At 54.8% G+C, this 19,727-nt stretch overlaps 2 protein-coding genes across 11 annotated transcripts; one reads left to right on the top strand and one right to left on the bottom strand.

Moving 5' to 3' along the window:
* The first annotated feature begins 165 nt into the window (after nt 1-165).
* On the top strand, nt 166-14,319 carry TEAD2 (TEA domain transcription factor 2). 7 transcript variants are annotated; one of them, XM_016122469.2, is made up of 13 exons: nt 166-237; nt 1,753-1,990; nt 2,366-2,430; nt 2,898-2,960; nt 4,060-4,071; nt 4,299-4,406; nt 4,507-4,565; nt 6,987-7,051; nt 8,074-8,222; nt 10,527-10,700; nt 12,128-12,289; nt 12,928-13,080; nt 13,560-14,319. In XM_016122469.2, the coding sequence occupies exons 2-13, from the start codon at nt 1,759-1,761 to the stop codon at nt 13,671-13,673; spliced, it is 1,356 nt and encodes a 451-aa protein (XP_015977955.1). In that variant the 5' UTR covers nt 166-237; nt 1,753-1,758; the 3' UTR covers nt 13,674-14,319. The 7 variants fall into 7 exon arrangements, with proteins under 7 accessions (XP_015977955.1, XP_015977956.1, XP_036087689.1 ...); XM_016122470.2 differs by having other exon boundaries at nt 197-277; XM_036231796.1 differs by lacking the exon at nt 166-237 and adding an exon at nt 261-281.
* On the bottom strand, nt 13,975-19,333 carry CD37 (CD37 molecule). Of its 4 annotated transcripts, none has more exons than XM_016122474.2 (8): nt 19,041-19,285; nt 18,860-18,932; nt 17,897-18,021; nt 17,713-17,787; nt 17,039-17,143; nt 16,111-16,350; nt 15,662-15,745; nt 13,975-14,683 (listed from the first exon to the last, which is right to left on the bottom strand). In XM_016122474.2, exons 1-8 carry the CDS (start codon nt 19,107-19,109, stop codon nt 14,606-14,608), a joined length of 849 nt encoding a protein of 282 aa, XP_015977960.1. In that variant the 5' UTR covers nt 19,110-19,285; the 3' UTR covers nt 13,975-14,605. The 4 variants fall into 4 exon arrangements, with proteins under 4 accessions (XP_015977960.1, XP_036087692.1, XP_015977959.1 ...); XM_016122473.2 differs by lacking the exon at nt 13,975-14,683 and adding an exon at nt 14,703-15,391 and having other exon boundaries at nt 19,041-19,333; XM_036231799.1 differs by lacking the exons at nt 18,860-18,932; nt 19,041-19,285 and having other exon boundaries at nt 17,897-18,819.
* Nucleotides 19,334-19,727: the final 394 nt, after the last annotated feature.

Raw genomic sequence — 19,727 nt, 5'->3', positions numbered from 1 at the left:
CCTTCTCCTCTCCCAGAATCCTGAAGTTTCCATCAGACCCCCAGCTAGACGACACCTCTCTTTTGCCAAAACGAAAGTCCTCCCCCAAACTGTCACCGTCGTATTCCCCTTCCCGCGGTCCGGCGCCGGGGCCCGCCCCCCTTCAGTCCCTCCCACTTTTCCCAAACAAAGCTCGCGGGCAACTTTCTGCCTCTCTGCGCCCCGCCCGCCCGCGGTTCCCCAGCCCCAGGCCGGGAGGTAGGAAGGCGCCGGCGGGACTCAGGGATCCTGCATTGGGGTGTGTGAGTTCTGGGTGTGTGTGGGACCGTCTTTGAATTGCTTGCCGTTCTCGTTTTTGCCGGCGGCCCCGAGTTGGCGCTGGCGACCGGGTCGAAGCGCCGGGTTGGAACTTTCGTCGCAGTTGTGGTGCCTGCTGACGGGTCTGAGTTTGAGTGTGTGTGTGTGTGTGTGTGTGTGTGTGTGTGTGCGCGCGCGCGCGCGCGCCCGGGAGTGGTGTGAGGGCTGGGGACTTTGGCGGGTGTGTCTGCGGCTGTGTCGCTTTGAAATGAGAAAGGACTCCGTGCGTACTCTTGACCGGACTGGTTTGCGCGTGTCATTTGTGGATGCCTGGTCCTCTTCGTGGAGAAAGGGGTCTCCGGGGTGGCAGAGGGCGGGTTACAGTGCTTTCTGGATTCTCAGTCTTGTTTCTTTGGGGGTTTGTGGCCTGGGGAGGGAATTTAGGGGACCCTTTCTCAGCCGGCTCCTCCGTCCCTTTGTCTGGCCACATGGGGGAGAGCTGGGCTTGGATTTTGGCCTACGGGGGTCCTGAACGCCGCAGCGCCACTGGGCTCGGCCTAGGGTCTTTGTCTCGGCCGGGGAGTTCCAGGGTCCGAGGGAGGAGGGGGATGGGAACCTGGATTCTGGGGTCCTGGGAAAGCTGTGGAAGACGCAGAGTCGTCAGGGAGGCGGGATCTGACTGTATTGGAAAAAGTTTTTCCCTGTTCCCGGCCTCCGGAAAGTCGCTGGGAACTCGAGTTGGACCCGAGCCCACGGCGCAGGGGCAGCGGAGGGGTGGGGGAGGGGGCGGGGCCGGGGGCTTGAGGGGAGGTTCCCTTGCTGGCCAGCCCCTCCCCTGATGGGGGTTGTGGGAAACTGGGGGAGGGGACGCCTGGGCCCTTTGTTCTGGCTCTCCTGATGGCACGGCGCCCCTTCCCCCCAGTCTGTGGTTCTGTGGGTCTTTCTTGGTCCCGGCTTGAGTTTCTGCCCTGAGTCTCTGTCCCCTTTTCCTCTGGGTCTCTCTCCCCGCCTCCCTATGAGCCTCTGTCTTCTGCCTCCCTCTGGAACTCTGTCCTCCTCCGTCTCTCTGAGTCTCTGTCCCCCTCTCAGTATCTCCTCTCAGCGTTACTAGGGCCTGTGGCCCCTCCTTTACTAGCAGCTGCTGAGCACATCCTAGCACCTGTTCTTGGGGTGGGATTCATAAGATCTCACCCACACCCCAGTCCCTGCGACCAGGCCCCACTCCCGTCTTCTTTAAACCAGTAATACATACCCAAATGACTGGCCCTCATGGGCCTTAGGCATGGCTCTGGGGTCTCCAAGACTTCATCACAACGCAGGCTGCCCTGGAAATACGGAACCCTTTTCCAGGACCTGGGATCCCCAGCGCCCAGGCCCCATCCCCCTCAGGCCCAGAGGTCGGGGCCCCAGCCCTCCAAGCCCTGAGGTCCCTCTGGGTGGGTCTAGGAAACCTTGCTGAGCCCCGTGTTCCTTCAGGCCCAGATGGGGGAACCCCGGGGCGGGGCCCCCCTGGACGATGGCAGCGGCTGGACAGGAAGTGAGGAAGGAAGCGAGGAGGGCACCGGTGGCAGCGAGGGGGCTGGGGGAGATGGGAGCCCAGACGCAGAGGGTGTCTGGAGCCCAGACATCGAGCAGAGCTTCCAGGAGGCCCTGGCCATCTACCCACCCTGCGGCCGGCGGAAAATCATCTTATCTGATGAAGGCAAGATGTATGGTGAGTTCACCCTTCTCATTTGCCCAGTGATTAACAATAACAAAAAGTAATAACATTCATGAAGCTCTAAACAGTTTTTATATAAAAGCACACTGTATCCTTACAATAACTCAGATTGGAGCTGGCATCGCCATTTGCATAGATGAGGAAACCGAGGCCCAGGAAGGTGAAGTGATTTGCCCCAGGTCACAGAGCTAGTGTATGGTGGAGCTGAGGTTTGCACCCAGGCCATCTAGCTCAGAAACCAGTAGTCAGAGCTCCTCTCCCAACTTTCTGTGGACCCCAGGGAATTCTTGCTTTTCTCTCCTTCCCCGGTGTCCTCTCCATTGGGAAGTTCTGCTCAGGTCTAACTCTGTTCCATCTTTGACTCTTCAGGTCGGAATGAATTGATTGCCCGCTACATCAAGCTGAGAACGGGGAAGACCCGAACTCGCAAACAGGTCTCAGGACTGACTTGTGGGCTTCTGTCTGGGATGGGCTAGTCTTCTCAGGGCCATCCTAGTATGGGCTGTTCAAGTTCAAGGAGGATCTGATTCATATGCTTTTGTCTGTCTTCTTGGAACTTCTCTTAGTATACTTTGTGCCTGTTTTAGTATAGTTCAGTTAGCAGCTGTGTTAGACCCAGAGTAAGACAGAGACCAAAAAGATCCAAAGAGAAAGGGATCAGGAAGGGAAAGGAGACCTGGATTTGCTGGGTCTGGGGAAGGTCGGTAGTGTTACTGAGAAAAGAGTGGCCTTTAGGGACACATCTGTGTTTGCATGCTCCTGAGACAGTTAGCATGCCCTCCTTGTGTGTCATCTTTCATGGTCTGGCAGCTCTGTGAGACACCTGGAAGGAGGGAAGGGGTAGGGGATGCAAGGGGCAAGTGACCCTGGCTTGAATCTGCTTCTTCATCACTCCCTCTAGGTCTCTAGTCATATCCAGGTCTTGGCCCGAAGGAAATCGAGGGAAATCCAGTCCAAGCTCAAGGTAGGGACCAAAGCAAACATCCTGAGAGGGGAGTGTAGACCCAGAGAGAGGGGGACAGGGACCTAGAGAGAGAGGGGACAGGGACACAGAGAGAGGGAGACATGAACCCAGAGAGAGGGGACAAGGATCTAGAGAGTGAGGGCAACAGAGATCTAGAGAAAGGGGGACGGAGAGACCCGGGGTGGGGGCAGAGGGAAAGAGTCACATGGAAAGCTAGACATAATAAGGGAGCAGAGTTCCTCAGTGGGAGGTTTGTGGCCCAGCCAGGGGGTGGATAGAGACCCTGGGTAGGAATGGAGATTTATCTTAGGAATGGCAAGATGGACGGGGCGTCAGGCCTCTCCTCTGGCTACTGCCGTCTTCCCCCTCCCTCTCCTCTACCCCTTCTGTCCCTCCTATTGCTCTTCCTGGTGTCCCCCTCGCCTTTTCCCTCATGTGCTGTGAGAATCTCCTCTTGGGTCTCCTGGCTCCTCATCCCATTTCCTGGTCCTCCTGTGTGGCCTGCCTGCTCTTTCTGTGCCTAGAGATCTTCATTTTCTTTTGGACCTTTTCACATCCCTTTTTCTTTTATCTCTGGATTTCCCATTCGCTCTTGGCCAGAGATCCTCATTTTCTGCCCCACTGAGTATGGGGTCTTTTCTGCCTCTTCCTTTGGGTTTGAGGGCCATCACCTCCTATTCCTTTTTTTTGTGTGTGCCTGGAAGTCTCCCCTTCCTTTCTCTCTTGGTCTAAGCACCTTCCCTTCCGGTCTTTTCTGGACCTCGATGTTCCCTCTCTGTCCCTTCCGTGCTAGGAAATATTCACCACCTATTCCCTCTGAGTCTGAAATTCTCATTTCCGGTTGCCTGCATCTCCAAGAACCTTCACTTCTGGCTCCTTATTGACCTAGAAATCCTCATTACTATCTTTTATTTTCCCTCTAGGTCTGCCCCCCCCCCCACTTCCTGTTGCGCATTCATCCTTCATTCCCCTTTCTCCCATTGCTTGGCTCAGGACGGCAGGGCTGTAGGGGCTGGGACGGCAGGAAGGTGGGGTGTCCAGGCCTCACTTCCTAAATCATGTTTTCTTTCCTCCTTTGGCACCTGACCCCCATGGGCAGGCCCTGAATGTGGTAAGTCCCCCTGCCCATCCTCCTATGTGCTTCCCTTACCCCAGATGTTCCTGAGGAGACCAAGGGGGCAGGGGGCAGTAGGAAGAGGGATTTGGACCCCCCTCAACCCTTTACTTTGACTCCCCAACTCTGCATCTCCCCATGCTTGCCCTGCCTCGTCGTCGTCCCACCCTACCTGTGTTACCTGGAGCTCCCTATTAACATGGAACCTCCACCTATTCCTCCAGGACCAGGTTTCCAAGGACAAGGCTTTCCAGACAATGGCCACCATGTCCTCAGCCCAGCTCATCTCAGCACCTTCCCTGCAGGCCAAGCTGGGTCCCACGGGTCCGCAGGTGGCCTGGGTTGTGGATCGTGGGGCTCAGGGTTGGAGGGGTGGGGATGCAGTTTCAACAACAAACGGACTGGCTGACCCCCCCTTTGTTTCTTCTCCAGGCCTCTGAGCTTTTCCAGTTTTGGTCAGGGGGCTCTGGGACCCCCTGGAATGTTCCAGAGTGAGTACTTTCTGTTCTGGCTCAGCACCTGCCCTCCCCTCTTCCCGCCAAGAGGGCTTTCTCATTCCACTGTCCAGGTCCCAACTCCCTTGCGAACAAGATTCTGGAGCCAGACTATCTGTATGTGAATCCCAGGCAGGAGGGTGAGGCTGTGGCCCAGAGAGGAGGACTGGGTGTGAGCCGGGATGGTGAGCAGGGGTTCAGGCAGGGCAAGTCAGGACAGGGGATGATGGGGCTGGGGCCGAGGAGTGAGGAGGCAGGGACAGTGCCGGAGGTCTGGCTGGCGGTAGCTTGGTGGGACCCCAGAGATATGCAACCTGGGGGAGGAGTGGGTTTGGGGAAGAAATGAGACCTGATGAATGTGAGGGGTCTGGAGGATATGCATGGGAATAATGGCCTTTCAGTGAGATGCGCTGGGCCCAGAGGCTCATAGGAGAGGTAGTCGTAGGTCCAGAGGCTCCCAGAAGGGATGAGTGGAGCCCCAGAGGTTAATGGGAAGGCTCGTCATCTGATAGAAGTGGTTCTTGAGCCTGAGCAGGGGTCCTTACCTCTCAGAGTCAAAAATAAAATGAGCCCAGAGGTACACAGGAATGTCCTTTTCAGCTCTGAGAGCACCAGGAGGGTGATGGGATACATTTCTAGCTTAGAAAAATAGAAACGGGCCCCTGTGGCTCATGGGAAATACAGTTTTCAGCCTAGGAAGGAGCCGGTGGACCCAGGCTGGGCATTGGTTAGGCATGTGGCCTCCGGATGGCCTCAGGGGTTTTGAGGGTGTTGTCAGAGAAAGAGTGAAGTTACAGGCTGTGGGACCCAGGCCGGGAGAGAATAAAGTTCGCTGGGGAGATGCTGCTGGATGGGGACACAGGAAGTGGCAGGACAAGTTCCTAGAGCCGAATGAACCACAGGTTTGCAGAGGACGGGGCTGAGCTAGAAGGAGCGGTGGTTCAGCAGGCACTACACCAGTCGCTTGAGTCCCACTCTTTACAGAGCCGATAGTCAGATCGGGGAAGTGAATGTTAATTAAATCATCACGCGCACAAACACAGAATTGAAGAGTGGGTGACGTGGCGTGAAGACTCACAGTAGGTTCTGGGATGAGGGAGAGCCTTCTCGGGGGTTTCTCTGAGGAGGTGACATTGAATGCTGAATAAGACTTCGCAAGGTTGGGAGTGGGGATATTGTAGGCAGAGACAAGGGCATGTGCCCAGGCACTGAGGTGGGAGTCTGCTGAGTTTCTGGAATTGAGAGAAGGCCAGTATTAAGCCATTGGTCAGTCAGTTAAATGTTTTTTGAGCACCTATTAAGTTCCTGCTGCTCTGTTTGGATTGGGGATACGGCATTGAACAAATTAGACAGAAGCCCTGCCTTCATGGCATTTATATACTTAGAGGGGGAGGAGACAGACAATAAACATGTAAACAAATCAACGAGCATTAATAAGAAAGGGATAAATGCGGGAAATAAAGCAGGATGTGTATATCTTCTTTAGGCAAGGGTCACGGAGGCCTCTCTGGGCAGTAGCCCTGATGACAAGAGGTTAAGTCAGTGGGTAGGATACTCTGGAGTTTAGATTTCAGAATTGGAATGGTCAAGAGTCCTGGGAGTCAATGTCTGACAGTCCCTGGGCTTTGTGTCCTTCTGATCTTGATCTTTTGACCCTTGACCTCTTATTGACCTCTGACCCAAAGTCAAATCTTGACCTCTGACCTCTCCTTACCACCATTTCCTGGGCTGCCCATAGGTCATTGGCCTCTAGACCTGTGCTGTCAGATGCTTTAGTCACTAGCTATGTGTGGTTATTGACATTTAAATTAATCCAAATCAAATAAAATAAAAAATTCAGTTCCTCGGGCATCCTACCCACTTTCCTGCTCAGTAGCCACATGTAGCCAGTGGCTACAGTATTGGATAGCATAGATATAGATATTTCCACCATCACAGAAAGTTCTGTTATGCTGCCTTGCCACCCAAGTTCGGCCCTGTGTCTCATTTCTGAGCCACTGGTCATTTTCTCCCCGCCTTCCTGACGCTGTAGCCTCCTCTTTTTCCAAATTTCCTATTCTTGTGGGTTTTTTTTCACCTCTTGAAACTTCGTTTCTATTCTCTTTCTGCCATTTCATGAGAGGTACCAAATTAATGTCAAGTCTGCAGGCTTGTGCCTGGGACTGATCTGGGTTCCCGTCCAGGCTTCAGTGCACCCAGCTGTGTGACTTTGGGCTGCTCACTTGACCCCTGTGATTTCTCCTGTGCAAATGAGAAGAGCAGCAATTGCAGCTTCCTCACAGGCTGTGAGGCTTTGATGAAAACGTGCACGTAATGTGCTAGCACAGGATCCAGCTTGTCCCGGCCCCTTAGTAAATGCTGGCTGGTACGATTAGCCTCTTTCCATCTTGCTGACCCTCAGCCTCCTTTCTTCCTCAGTGTGAAGCCATTCTCGCAGACACCATTCTCCTTGTCACTGACTCTCCCATCTACTGAACTCCCAGGTAAGAGTCTGCTCTCCACTCTCCCTTGTCTCCCATCTCTTTCGTCAACCCTGTCTTTCCTTTAACCTTCCATGAATTTGGGGACACATTTGTAACTGATGTCCAGCTCTGAGGTAGGGTGTATGGGAGTATGGAAGGATGAGTGACAGAATTTGTAGTCTGTAGCCAGAACACTAGGGTAGTGTTCTGCCATTTGCTAGCTTAAAGGACATTCACTGGGAGGTGTATTAGTCAAAATTCTTTCAGCTGCAAGTGACAGAAACCCAAATCAAGCTAGATAATAGAAAAAAAGGAATATATTGGTTCAGGTAACTGATATTTCAGGAGTATGACTTCAGGCCCGGCTGGATGCAGGAAGTCAAGTGGTAGCTTCAGGACTCCTTTGGTTTTTGCCTTCCTCTGGTGGCTTCATTCCCAGTCAAGCCCTGACGATTGGGCAGCAAAGATGACTTCCAGAAGTCCATGCTGATGTGGTCCTACGAACTCACATTGATGAAAAATTACTCTTAGGTTTCACAGATTCATCAGTTAAGAATGCTCTTGGCTGCAAGTAACAGAATACCCAAATTAAGAGTGCCTTAAATAATAAAGGCTTTAATGATTCCACACAGCAGAACGTCTGGAGGTGGGCTGCTTTTCTGTTGGCTTAGCAGCTCAGCAATATCAGGACTGGCATGCATCTCTGTAGGTCCCTTGGCCTCTGTCTAACTGTGCCAAGATGGCTGTTGTGACTCCAGGCATCACGTCCCAAGCAAGACTTGTCCAGAACCAAAAGCTTTCTCCTCCCAAAGTTCTGTCTTTTTCATTCAGGAAGAAACTCCTTCCCAGAAGCCCCCCAGCAGATTTCCCCTAACGTCTCATTGGCCAGGACTGTGTCACATGGCCACCTCTAGCTGCAAGGGAGGCTGGGAAAGTGAGTATTTAGCTTTTTTAGCTTCTAAGCAGAGGCAGGCAAGAGAATAGCACTTAATATATTCAATAACTGTTAGCAATTTTTATTGTTTATTCTTCTCTGTGTTTAGGGTATGAACCCCCCCAAGCCCTCTCACCCCCTGCCGTGCCCCCACCTGCCCCGTCACCCCCAGCCTGGCAGGCTCGGGCCCTGGGCACTGCCCGGTTGCAGCTGGTGGAATTTTCAGCCTTTGTGGAACCCCCTGATGCAGTTGACTCTGTGAGTGCCATTTTGGGATCATCACTACAGATGTTTTGGAATGTAGAGGGTTATAGGAAGCAAAAGTATAAAGCAGTAGTTCTCAAACTTTAGCATGCATCAGAGTAATGTGGTGTTAAAACACAGATTGCTGGGCCCTACCTACCCTCAGAATTTCTGATTCAGTAGGTTTGGTGCAAGGCCTGAGAATTTGAATATCTAATAAGCTTCCAGGTGATGTTGATGCTGCTGGCCCAGGGACCACACTTTGAGGACTCTTAGTTAGCATAAAGGAACTGGAAGGTCATGGGGTCAGGGGTTAGGAAGGTCAGAGAAACTCCCCCAGGACATTGTTTATTCATTCATCGAACATTTCTAGGTGCCTACTGTGAGCCAGGCTTTGCTGTGGACACCGGGAACTTGGAAAAGCAGATCTTGTTTCTAGGCTTGAGCTTTTCCTGGCCTAGAATGGAGACAGATGCCATATGAGTCACGGAGGGCTGACTGTTAGAAGAAATAACCCCAACAGCCAGAGACTGAACGTCATAGAAGTTTCTCACTCATGCATCATTTCTCTGTGGGTGTTGAGCAGGAGCCTTCCGTACAGTCATTCGGGGAATCCGGGCTCCTTCCATTTTGCAGCTTTGCCATTTTCTAGGGCTTCAGTATCTGCTGCTGGATTCTCTGCATCTGGCTGGCAGATGGTGGAAGGCAGAGAGTTGGGTTTTATGATTCTGGATTCGCAGCGGCAAACATCAGGCCAGCTCACTCCCCATTGGACAGAACTTAGTCATGTGATCACACCTAACTCCAGAGGAGCCTGGGAAATGTAGTTTAGCTGTGCGAAAAGGAACCAGGGTTCGTGAACACAGACACCTATTGCTGTATAAAGTGGTCCTGGCGAAACCATCCCATCTCACTTGGAGCCAAAGCTGAAGTCCTTTCCGTTGTTCACAGGGCTCTGCCCTTCCCACCTGTACCCTCAGCCTCGTTCGCTCTGCTCTGGCCACACGGGCCTCCATGTTCTTTCTCGAACACGCTGGGCCCACCCCTGCTTCTGGGCCTTTGCGTCTGCGGTTCTGCCACCTGGAATGTGCTTTCCCTAGACAATCTCCACTCACTCTCTCCATGTATTCAGGCCCCTGCCTGGTTATCTTCTCAGACTGGCTTTCCCAAACCACCTTAAGGAAAATACCAGCCACCATCACCCTTGACGCCCTTGCTGTGCTTTATTAGAATTATTTTCCAAGCATATACCACTCTCTGAAATTTATATTATCCATGGGATGATTTAAAATTTTTTGTGTCTCTGCCGGTAGACTGTGAACTCCATGAGGTCAGGGACGTCGCCCTGTGGCTCTGGGACCGAGTAGTGCCTCTACATAGTAGGTCTCGGTAAATGTCTGTTGAGTAATAAGTATGTGCTGGGACAGGGGAAGCCTGAGTTTTTTTGGGTGTACAGAGGTGTATGTCTGCTTGGATGAAATGATAACATCTGAGTTGGGCTTTGAGGCTTATGTAGGAGTGCCATGTGCAGAAGTGGATGTCTCAGGGACAGAGAAGGAACCAGCATGAGGCTCGGGAAAACAAATAATCGGATGTGGTGGGAGCTGGTGGGGCTGCGGAGAGGTGGGCAGGCGCCAATTCTGGAGGAGCTGGCGTAGCCAAGCCGAGAGCCCCAGACTTTCTCCCAGTGATGGGGAACCATGGAGGTGGTGTAGAGAGATCCCATTTGATTGTGACAGTGGAGGCTTCTGGGAAGCGGCAGATTTGGATGGCCTGGGAAGATGGAGGAGGATTTGTATCAGAGGAAAAGATGGGGAGGATTTCAGGATATGGACGAGAAGTGAAAGAATGGAGACAGAGTCTTGATGTGGCCTATGTGGAGTCCCATCCATCCACACACACACTGACCAAACATTTATGAACAACTGTTCAGTACAGGCCAGGTTTAGGCTTTGTCCTGGAGGTGCTAGGGAGCCATGGGAGGATTATGAGCAGGGGAGGTCCAGGGTCAGCTCTGGAGCCATGTGAATAATGAACTGCAGAGGAGGGATGGGAGGTGGGGAGGCCAGTGAGGAGGCTGCAGTGACTGTGGGAGGGGACAGGGCTTGGGAACTGAGGTACTGTGGGAGTGAAGGGGCAGAAGGAAGTGGGGACGGTGCCCGTGAGTCGGGCCTGGATTCTGGGTGGATAGGGTGGAATAACTCACAGGAGCTCCAGGGGTGGTGATGGGTGAGAGATGGGCGTGGGTAGTGAGGGTTGGGGGTCCAGCCTCTCTCCAACTACTCACCCTACTTCTCACTCACGGTCCCCCATCCCTAGTACCAGAGGCACCTGTTCGTGCACATCAGCCAGCACTGCCCTAGCCCTGGCGCGCCCCCACTGGAGAGCGTGGACGTCCGGCAGATCTACGACAAATTCCCTGAGAAGAAGGGCGGTCTGCGGGAGCTGTATGACCGCGGGCCGCCCCACGCCTTCTTCCTGGTCAAGTTCTGGGTGAGTCCTGCCACCAAAACCCAAGCGCTCATAAATCACGTGGCATCCCAGCCAAAGCCTCTGGCTCTAAGGGAGACAGTCTCAGGACCTGCCAGGTCGGCCTGGGCCTTACCACTCCCTCTGGCTCGGGGTATCGGCTTCCTTGGCAACAAGGACCACAGAGGACTTTTGTTCCCAGGGTGGGATGCAGGGGACTGGTGCAGGCATAGGTTAGGTATAGGACTTGGACCTCCCCAGCCCCCGCTAGATGTTGCCACACCCAGGCATGTGACTGATACGGTCCTTGGGATTGGGGTGTGCCGTTTCAGACTTCCCTTTGTCCCACCTGACCACACCAAGCCTTGTTGCTACAGGATGGTCCCCCTTCCCCTTAGCAAATGGAGCCCTGGGGAGTTTGGCTTCTGAGAAGTAGATGCTGTGTCCCACCAGACCCCGTTGTTAGAGAATGTCTGGCCTTAAGGATACAAATAAAGGCGCTGGGGAGTGGCTTTGTAAACTCTTATATTTACTTAACAATCGTTTATTGAGTACTTACTGTATACAAGGCCCTATGCCAGGTGCTATGTGCGTAACTGCTAGAGAGGCCATTTGGGTCTTTCTTAGGCCTGTTTGGTTTGGTGTCCAGCGCAATGGCTGATGCTATAGCTATTAACACAGGCCTCCCCAGGCCTCAGGTCCGGAGAGCGACCCTTCAAAAGCGTAGCATCTGAAGGGCTGCATTGGGGTGGCTGGGAATACCTTTATTTTTGTCTGGCTTTTCAAGGACATATTGTTAAGGCGATGGATAGAGTCAGGCCTCTGAGGAGAGGACAAAATTGTCCCAGAGAGGGACCTGGTCAAGTTAGTAACTCAAGTCAGGAAGAAGTGTGCCTCCCAATAGGTGACAAAGGGCTCAGGCCAAAGGTCGTATGAGGTCTTAGGTTTCATTAGGCCTGAGCTGGCGTAATGATGGACTCTCTTGCTCACTTGGCCACTGGGCTCATGGCACGGTCTGACCTCTAAGGATGAGCCGAAGGACCTGGGAGAGCGTTCTCTAGGCAACTGCCCCCCACTAGGCCCTATTGCTACAGAGTTGGGAGGGGTCCCCAGAGAGAGTCCTCAGTTGCTAGGGAGTAACTGCTTCTTCCGAAGGGCTTTGAACTCTTGAGTTGGAGCATTTAGGGGACAAAAGTTGAATTCTGGGGTTCCTCTGGTGGGGGGGCTCACTGGGGAGAGAGGGGCAGGACAATGTGAGGGACTTGGGCTTCTCCAACACTGATGGAAGTGTGGGCCTTCTTCGGAAACTGGTCCCCTGGAGAGGTGAGGACTTTATGCCAAGGAAGAAAGGTGGAAACTACAGGGGCAAATGGGAGAAGCCAGGCCATGGGGCAGAGTTCCCATGTTAGAAGGGACATCCCCTCCAATTTACCTGTCTCCCCATCCCTCAGGCGGACCTGAATTGGGGCCCCAGTGGCGAGGAGGTGGGGGCTGGTGGCAGCAGCGGTGGCTTCTATGGCGTGAGCAGCCAGTACGAGAGCCTGGAGCACATGACCCTCACCTGTTCCTCCAAGGTCTGCTCCTTCGGCAAGCAGGTGGTGGAGAAGGTGGAGGTGAGGCCAGAGGGGTGGAGCTCCGTGCAGGTGGGCGCCCAGCCACCAGCCACTTTGGGGGTGCAGACTTAAGTGGACCAGAAGCCATGACAGCTCAGGCACCTGGGGGGAGGGGTCTTCGTGGTGGGGGTGGGGTGTCGCAGCCTCTGGGAGGTTTAATGCGTCAACTTAGAGTTGATAATGGAGTTCTAAAGTCACACGTAGGGGTCGCTTTGAGGTTTCAAAGGTAACACATGGAACAGAGATTCACAGTCACTAAGATTCAAAAAATTCTTGTGGATATGGAAGAATCCTCAAGCCAAGGAGGTTCAGGGCTCACACCTAAGGGTTCTGAGGACTTGCAGGGTCTCCAGTTCAGTGGTCATAGAGTTTGGAGATCTCGTGAAGGGTCTCTGGAGGATTTGAGGGCATCTGAGGGCCTGGGGGTCATTGAGGGATCCCAACATGGCCCTGAGGCCCTCGGGGTCCCTGGTTTGTGGGTTCGGCGATGCTGAGTTGGACAGCCAAAGGTTCCGGGTCCCATCTCTGGTCACCGCGGACGGGGAGTGGGTGTGGCAACAGAGCAGGGCTGGGTTCGTAGGGTGACCCCTGTTTGTGTCTCAGTCACCGTCCTCCCCGCTCCTTGTCCCCTGGTTCAGACGGAGCGTGCCCAGCTCGAGGATGGCAGGTTCGTGTACCGCCTGCTGCGCTCGCCCATGTGCGAGTACCTGGTGAATTTCTTGCACAAGCTGCGGCAGCTGCCCGAGCGCTATATGATGAATAGCGTCCTGGAGAACTTCACCATCCTTCAGGTGATACGCTGGGGCTGGGCCAGAGCGGGGACCTGGATGTGGGGGGTGGGGGTGGGGGCGGAGCCCAACACAGACCCTAGGCCTGGGGAACTGACACAGTGGGCACTCCATAGCATTCTCATGAGAGGATGCCTCCCTTCGCTGAGGAAACTGACCTGGAGGACACACGGGGGCATCCTTAGCTAAGGGGACCCTGTTCACAGTGAGGGGACATGATATGGTAGGATACCTTTAACTTTGGGGAATGTGCTGAGCCGAGGACCCCTTTTCACCTGGAGAATGGGATGTGGTGGAGACTCCTTTGACCCTGATGCAAGGCCCCTCAAATGGGGAACCCAACATGTTGGGCATCCCCTCTACCTAGGAGGTGTGACATGCAGGGGCCCCTTTCCTGGTTATCTCATGATAACTGTGGGAAGGCACGGTGGTCCCTTCTCCCTTTGCCAAGAATAAATCCCTTCTCCTGGCCTCCTTGGCAGGTGGTGACCAACCGAGACACTCAGGAGCTGCTGCTCTGCACCGCCTACGTCTTTGAGGTCTCCACCAGCGAACGGGGAGCCCAGCACCATATTTACCGCCTGGTCAGGGACTGAAGAGGGACCCCAAAAGTGGCTTACCCCAGAATGCCCTCCTCCCAGGAAGGACCTCTAGCTTCCCTCATGCTTATTTGGGGAGGGAGCTGCTCCCTGTTAGAAGGGGACCATAAAAGCTGGGTGGTGAGCCGAACGGCCAGGGACTGAAAGGGAAGGATGTTGGGACCTCACAGGGTTGTCCGAAAGGATAGATCACTCCAGGGCATCAGGGACTGGGGACAGGAGTGAGGTAAGGCACTGGTTTCTCAGTCTCTAAGAGGGGCCCTCCCCGTACTGTCGTGGGTGTTTTAGAGGGCCCTAGTTACACATCTGCTTGTCTCTCTCTCTGTTGTTCAGCCCTCCCTTTCCCAGTCTGCCTCTCCTGACCTCCTTCACCCCGTGACCCTGATAGCTGATATTGAAGGTTAACACTTTCAGTGCAGGAGCAGAGCCAAGTGGGCCTTGGAATTTTTTTTTTTTTTTAATATAACAAGAGCTATTTATAAGTGGGTGTTAGGGTCATGACTTTTTCTCAGCTGGGCAAGCAGTGGGGTAAGGCTTTTTAATGTCATCCCCTCTTCTACATGAGCTAGACTGTGTGCCCCCAACCCCCACCCCACGTGTGTTGGTTTGCATTTTGACAGAGGATAAAGCTATTTTACCAAAACACAGGGGATTTATTTGGGGTTTGGGTGAAAAATAATCTTGTGGGAAGTGGTGGGCTGACTGATGAGGCACAGAAACGAACAAGGTATCTTTGGGGACAGGAAGCTGGTGGCCGGAAGCCCCAGTTCCCGTGGGAGAGGTGACAGCAGTGTGTGTGGGGTAATGTGGAGGCAGAGGGCTTAATGTCTGGGGAGAACTAGAGGTTAAACAGATATTTACAGGTGACAGGAAAGTAAGTGCTCTGAGGGCTTAAAGGGGTCAGGAGGGGACTTTGGGAAGGGTGGGGCCTAGCGGTACCGAGCGAGCCTGTCGTAGACTTGGTCCAGGTTTCTGCACAGGAATATGGACAGCGTCATGAAGCTGAGCTATAGAGAAAGGAGACCCAGTCAGAGAGGCGGAGGGGGCGGTGTCAAGAGGGAGGTGGGGTGGTGGGGGTTCCTGAGGAAGTTGGGGGCCCAGGTCAGGGTAATAAACTGGGTGTCAAGTATTGGACGGGGCAAGGCTAGGGGAGAACTGGGCCTGGGGTCTGGGGGAGAAAAGAATGGTGGAGCTAAGGATAAAAGGGCAGGAGGTCACAAGGAGACACCAAAGATGCGGACAAGCAGGAGAGGGTGGATACAGGGTGTGGGAGGGGGAATCCAGCTGCGCCTAATGTAGGTCTAGAGTCTGGGAAGGAGTGAGATCCAGAGCAGGCCCAGGGTCGTTTATTCCGGAGGTTCGTCTGTCTCCCCATCTGCCTCTAATTCCATCTCGGTGGCCTCCACCTCTGTGCCCACGCTCCCGGTCTCTGGCTGTTCCTCTTCTTGATCCCAACGCGGCCAGGGCCCCAGGGCCATAGGCAGCTTGCCCTGCGGGGCCTTGTCCCCCCAGTTGGGGCAGGCATGCGCCATGCTCCAGCCACCCCTCAGATTGCCGCTACGCCCGCTGCTGCTCAGCACGCCACCGCGCCCGCTACCGCCATCAGCGCTCAGGCTGGGCCCTGGGCTCGAAGCGCACGCGCCCTGCACTTGTGGCTGGGTTTCCCGGGCGAGCGCTCTGCGTGGCAGTAGCAGGCTCAGCCCTGCCACACTCACCTGCGGGGAAAGGGGAGGGATATTGCGGCCAACAGGTCGCTGCTCCGCCAAGGAGGCCCGTGGGAGCCTCGTGAGGGAGGGTGGGAATGCCTACGTGCAACCGGTTACGTCTCACAGGCTAGGTCTCCCAGGTGGAGCGACAGAAGGACCTGGATCGCTGATGTTCTATCACGCATGCGCCTTTCCCAGAGCTTGAGCGGACACGCAATATGCGGCAGGGCTATCTAGGGACTATAGGGCCAATTGGGAGTGGGGGCGGGACCGGATTACCTCGAGGAGACCGACACCCAGACAAATGCCCACTATGGAGATGAGATTGTTGTACAACCAGTTCTTGAGGTTCCGCTCGCAGCCCTGGGAATGCAGAAAAAGATTAAACGTGGGTTCTTCCTGAGATGCGCCCTCAAGCCCTGGCCCACCGTTCTCAGCGCAGCTCTCACCCCTCATTCAGGCACCGCTCCGTTTCCCTAGTTACCAGGGTTCTCCAGTCTCGGCCCGCAGTGTCCAAGCCTACCCCTCCCGAGGCGTGGGTGTTCCAGGTCCTCCCCTTTCAGCCGTATCGTTTAGGCCCCGCCCCTTCTAGGGGTTCCGTCCTTCCTATTGTACCGTTGTCCCGTAGCCCCACCCTCTTATCAGACCCCGCCCACGCGCTGTGGCCCCGCCTCCTTCGGGCCATGCTCCTCCCGTTTCTAGCGGTTCCCTCTCCAAACCTTGCCCACCTCACGGTAGGTGTCGCTGTTTGCGGGGACCGAGCAAATGTCTGTATTGTGTCGGGGCCGCGCCACTGACCCCAACCGGTTGAACTGGGGGAGCGAGATCTTATCGAAGATTGAGGAGTCGTTGGTCGCCGATGAGTTATAGCAGGAGCAGGGCACACGGTGGTACATCTCTGACTCGTTGCTTCTCAGGCTGGGGACACGATCCCAGTCCTGAGGAGAGTTCCAGCCGCAGCAGCGCAACTGGGAGAGGAACAGAGTCAGAGGGACCAGGACTGGAGAGATGCAAGATGATTTGGGGGATCAGGGGACTGGGTTATGGCATGAGGTCATGTTGGCAGGAGAGGGCTAAGTCGTGGGCTGGGCTGGGGTCACGACAGGACCAGGGCCAGGGGACATTAGAGGGATATGGAGTGGGGAAAGATGAATCAATCACGAGGCGACCTGGGGCTGGGGGAGAAGCTGCAAAATGACGCTGTGGACTGAAGATTGGGTGGCAGTGCATTTCAGCCGCAGGAGACAGGTGGATGGGAAGGTGGAGCCACGCGAGTGACTAGGGAATAGAGGCTCATGTGGGCTGGGTCCCCTGGGAGCCAGAGTCACTACGGAGCAGGGAGTAGGGTCACACTAGGGCTTTGTGGCTGAGGGCGGAGTCTTGTGGAGGCAGAGGGCGAAGCCTCTTCAGGGTCTGGGTGGGAGCTGTGGTCTGGCTCACATTGGGGCCAGTTATGTTATCATTAGGGGGCGGGGCCACGTCGGGCGCTACAGGAGGTAGGGGTGGGTGGGTAGGGTTACATTAGGTTCCTGGAACTGGGGTACCGGCTACGTGGGGTCGGAGTTATCTCCAGGCAGGGGGCGGAGCCACGTCGGTGTCCCAGAGGTAGAGGGAGGGGTACACGTCCAGGCGGGAGCGGGGTGGGGTCTCACGCACCTGGAACTGCACATAGTCCCAGCTCTCCTCCGCCGCGGTCTGCTCGGGGTTGGCGTGGTAGTTTCGGATGGTCTCCAGCACCATGTCCTTCATTCTCCGCTCCAGCTGAGAGGCCGAGAGTGAGGCTGGACCCCCACCCACCTCCCCATTCCATCTGCCCCGACCCGATCCAGCTATCCTTCCGCTGTCTCAGCCCCAGGGGTCCCTGAGCATCTTTATGCTGGCGACGGTTCCTCACTGAATGGCTGGCACATTATGTCTTTGCTTCTCAAAATTTCTCTGCCCGTTTTTACCGTCAGCCTTTCTGTTTCTCTCGCGATCTCCTACGATCTCATCATGAGGTCTCTATCTCTTCCCCGGAGCCTCTGTGTCTCCGTGCGTTGTCTCTCTCTCTCTCTCTCTCTCTCTCTCTCTCTCTCTCTCTCTCTCCCCCTTTGGAGCTGTCTCGCTGTGTGCGTCTTCCTCTGTCCGCGTCGGTCTTTCTCTGCCTCCACCTGTCTCTATTTCCCTCTTTATGTCTGTATCTTTTCTGTCTTTGTGTCTGTTTCTCTACCTCTGTCCGTCTCTGATACTTCTCATTACGTCAGTCCCTGTTCCCATCTCTTTCCAATCCCCACCCCACATCCACCTGCTATCTATCCGCCAGAGGAGTAAGGTGGGGAAGGCAAGCTCACCCGGATCCACTGAGTGCAGATGAGGATCACCAGGGTGATCTGCGTGACAAACAGGAGCAGCAGTATCCCAAAATACTGGGGGGCAGAGTGGAGAGGTCAGGCCGAGCCCCTCCCCAGGATGCAAGGGTTCTATCTGAGGTGGGATGTGGGTGGTCCTGGGGTGAAGAAGGGATGGGACACTCACCAGGCCCAGGAGACAGCGGAGCTCCTTCAGGGCTCCCACACAGCCCAGGAGGGCAAGGCCCATGGTGAGAATTCCTGAGACGGCCAGGGCCTTGGACCAGATCTGCAGGGGCATGAAGGACAAGCCTGGGGGAGGAGAGAGCAGTGACATTGGGCCCTGTGTGTACAACTCCAAGCAGCCCCGTTCCCTTACCCATGCAGCCTCCCAAATTGGGAGCAGTATCCTGGGGTCTCTTTCTCCATTATGGCACCCTGCGTTCTGGGTCTCTCTGTCTCTCTCTTTCTGGGATTCTCTCCTCTCTGTCCCTCTTTCCTCCAGTCTCTGTCTCTCCCTCTTGTCTCTCAGCATCTCTTCCTTCCTTCAGACCCTCCTCACTCCCAATAGTTTCAGCCCCATCACTTGGTCTGTGACATTGGATCAGTCACTTTAAGCTCTATGCAGCCTAGGGATAACCATATCTACTTCCTGGAGGGGTTTTGAGGGACACCCAGGAGTCATGTGTTCAACCCAGTCCTCGACACAGGCGAACACTTCTTAATTATGAGCTGTTAGGAGTTTGACTATTACCCCATTATTTTCTACTGTTATTATTAGTGTTATATCTGCTCTTCTACTTCCTTACTCTATAACATCCAGTAAGTGACTTCCCTTCTCTGAACCTCAAGAGAAGGGAAGGTTTGTGGGAGGATCTGATGAGCATCTGCATGAGATCTGACACATAAGAAGTACCTGAGAAATGGCTGTTATTACTAGTGGTATGCACAACTCGTTTGTCAGAGGAAGACACTGAGGCTCAGAGAGACACAGCAGTGGTGAGTGATACAGCAGAGCTTGGGACCTGTCTAGGGAGTTGGGCACTGTGGAGCTCCCTGGGACAAGGGAGACCCCAGGAGGCCACTTGCCAGGAGTCTGGGTCCATGCCTGCTCCGGGAAGGCCCTCCCCGACTGCCCAGGCCCCCTCACCCACAAATGACACGAAGCTGGTCTTGTCCACGAGTATCCAGATACCGAAGCAAAAAATCAGACTACCTAGTACCTGGGGAGAGGAGATGAGAATACGGTGATGGGAGAGTGGGGATAGGAAGGGTGGGGCGGCTGTGGCAGGGGCTGGGGCCGGGGGCTGGGGAGCCATGAGGCAACTCACGAAAAAGAAGAGATTGAAAACGAAGAGGAAGTACTTGATGAGGCTGAGGCAGCTGTCTTGGGCCGACATCTTTGCCTAGAGGGGTGAGACCAGAAGAGGAGTTGGCACCGGAGGAGACAGGCAGAAAGGAGCTGTGAGAGAGAGAGAGAGAAAGGAAGAACACAGAGAAAGAGGAAGTTCCAGGGGTGGAGCCTCACCCCCTCCCTCTACACACGAGGTGGCTTTCTGCTCTGTCTCTTTCCCCGTCTCCCTCACCTGCCCCACTGGGACACACACGCCAGTTCCTGAGGGGCCTTGGAATTTGTGGACACCAAGGACACAGTGGGCAGTCCCTCCCAGGCCTTCCTGCCTCAGGCTGGAGGACCAACATGGACTCCTGATCTACTTGTACCCACGTGCTCTGGACACCAAGACCCCAGGCTGGCCCTGGACAGCAGCCCAGCCGACCTCACAGACACTCTGACCTCACTGCCTGCTAAGCTCTGCCATGTCTGCATCCATCTCTGTCCCACTTACTTGGCCCTTGGTCTCTTGTCCTCCCCTCTCTAGGTCTGTTCCTTTCTCTCTGGATCTTTATCCCCTCTCCAAGTCTCTGTCCCTCTCTCTTTCTCTGGGTCTCTGTCTCCCCCAACCTCAGGGTCTCTGCTCTCACTCTCTCTGGGTTTCTGGCCCCTTCTCTCTGTGCTT

The sequence above is a fragment of the Rousettus aegyptiacus genome, unplaced genomic scaffold (genome assembly GCF_014176215.1).
Source record: "Rousettus aegyptiacus isolate mRouAeg1 unplaced genomic scaffold, mRouAeg1.p scaffold_m13_p_14, whole genome shotgun sequence".
Lineage (NCBI taxonomy): Eukaryota > Metazoa > Chordata > Mammalia > Chiroptera > Pteropodidae > Rousettus > Rousettus aegyptiacus.
Note: the sequence above shows the minus strand (reverse complement) of the source record. Positions and strands in the feature narration are given on the sequence as shown.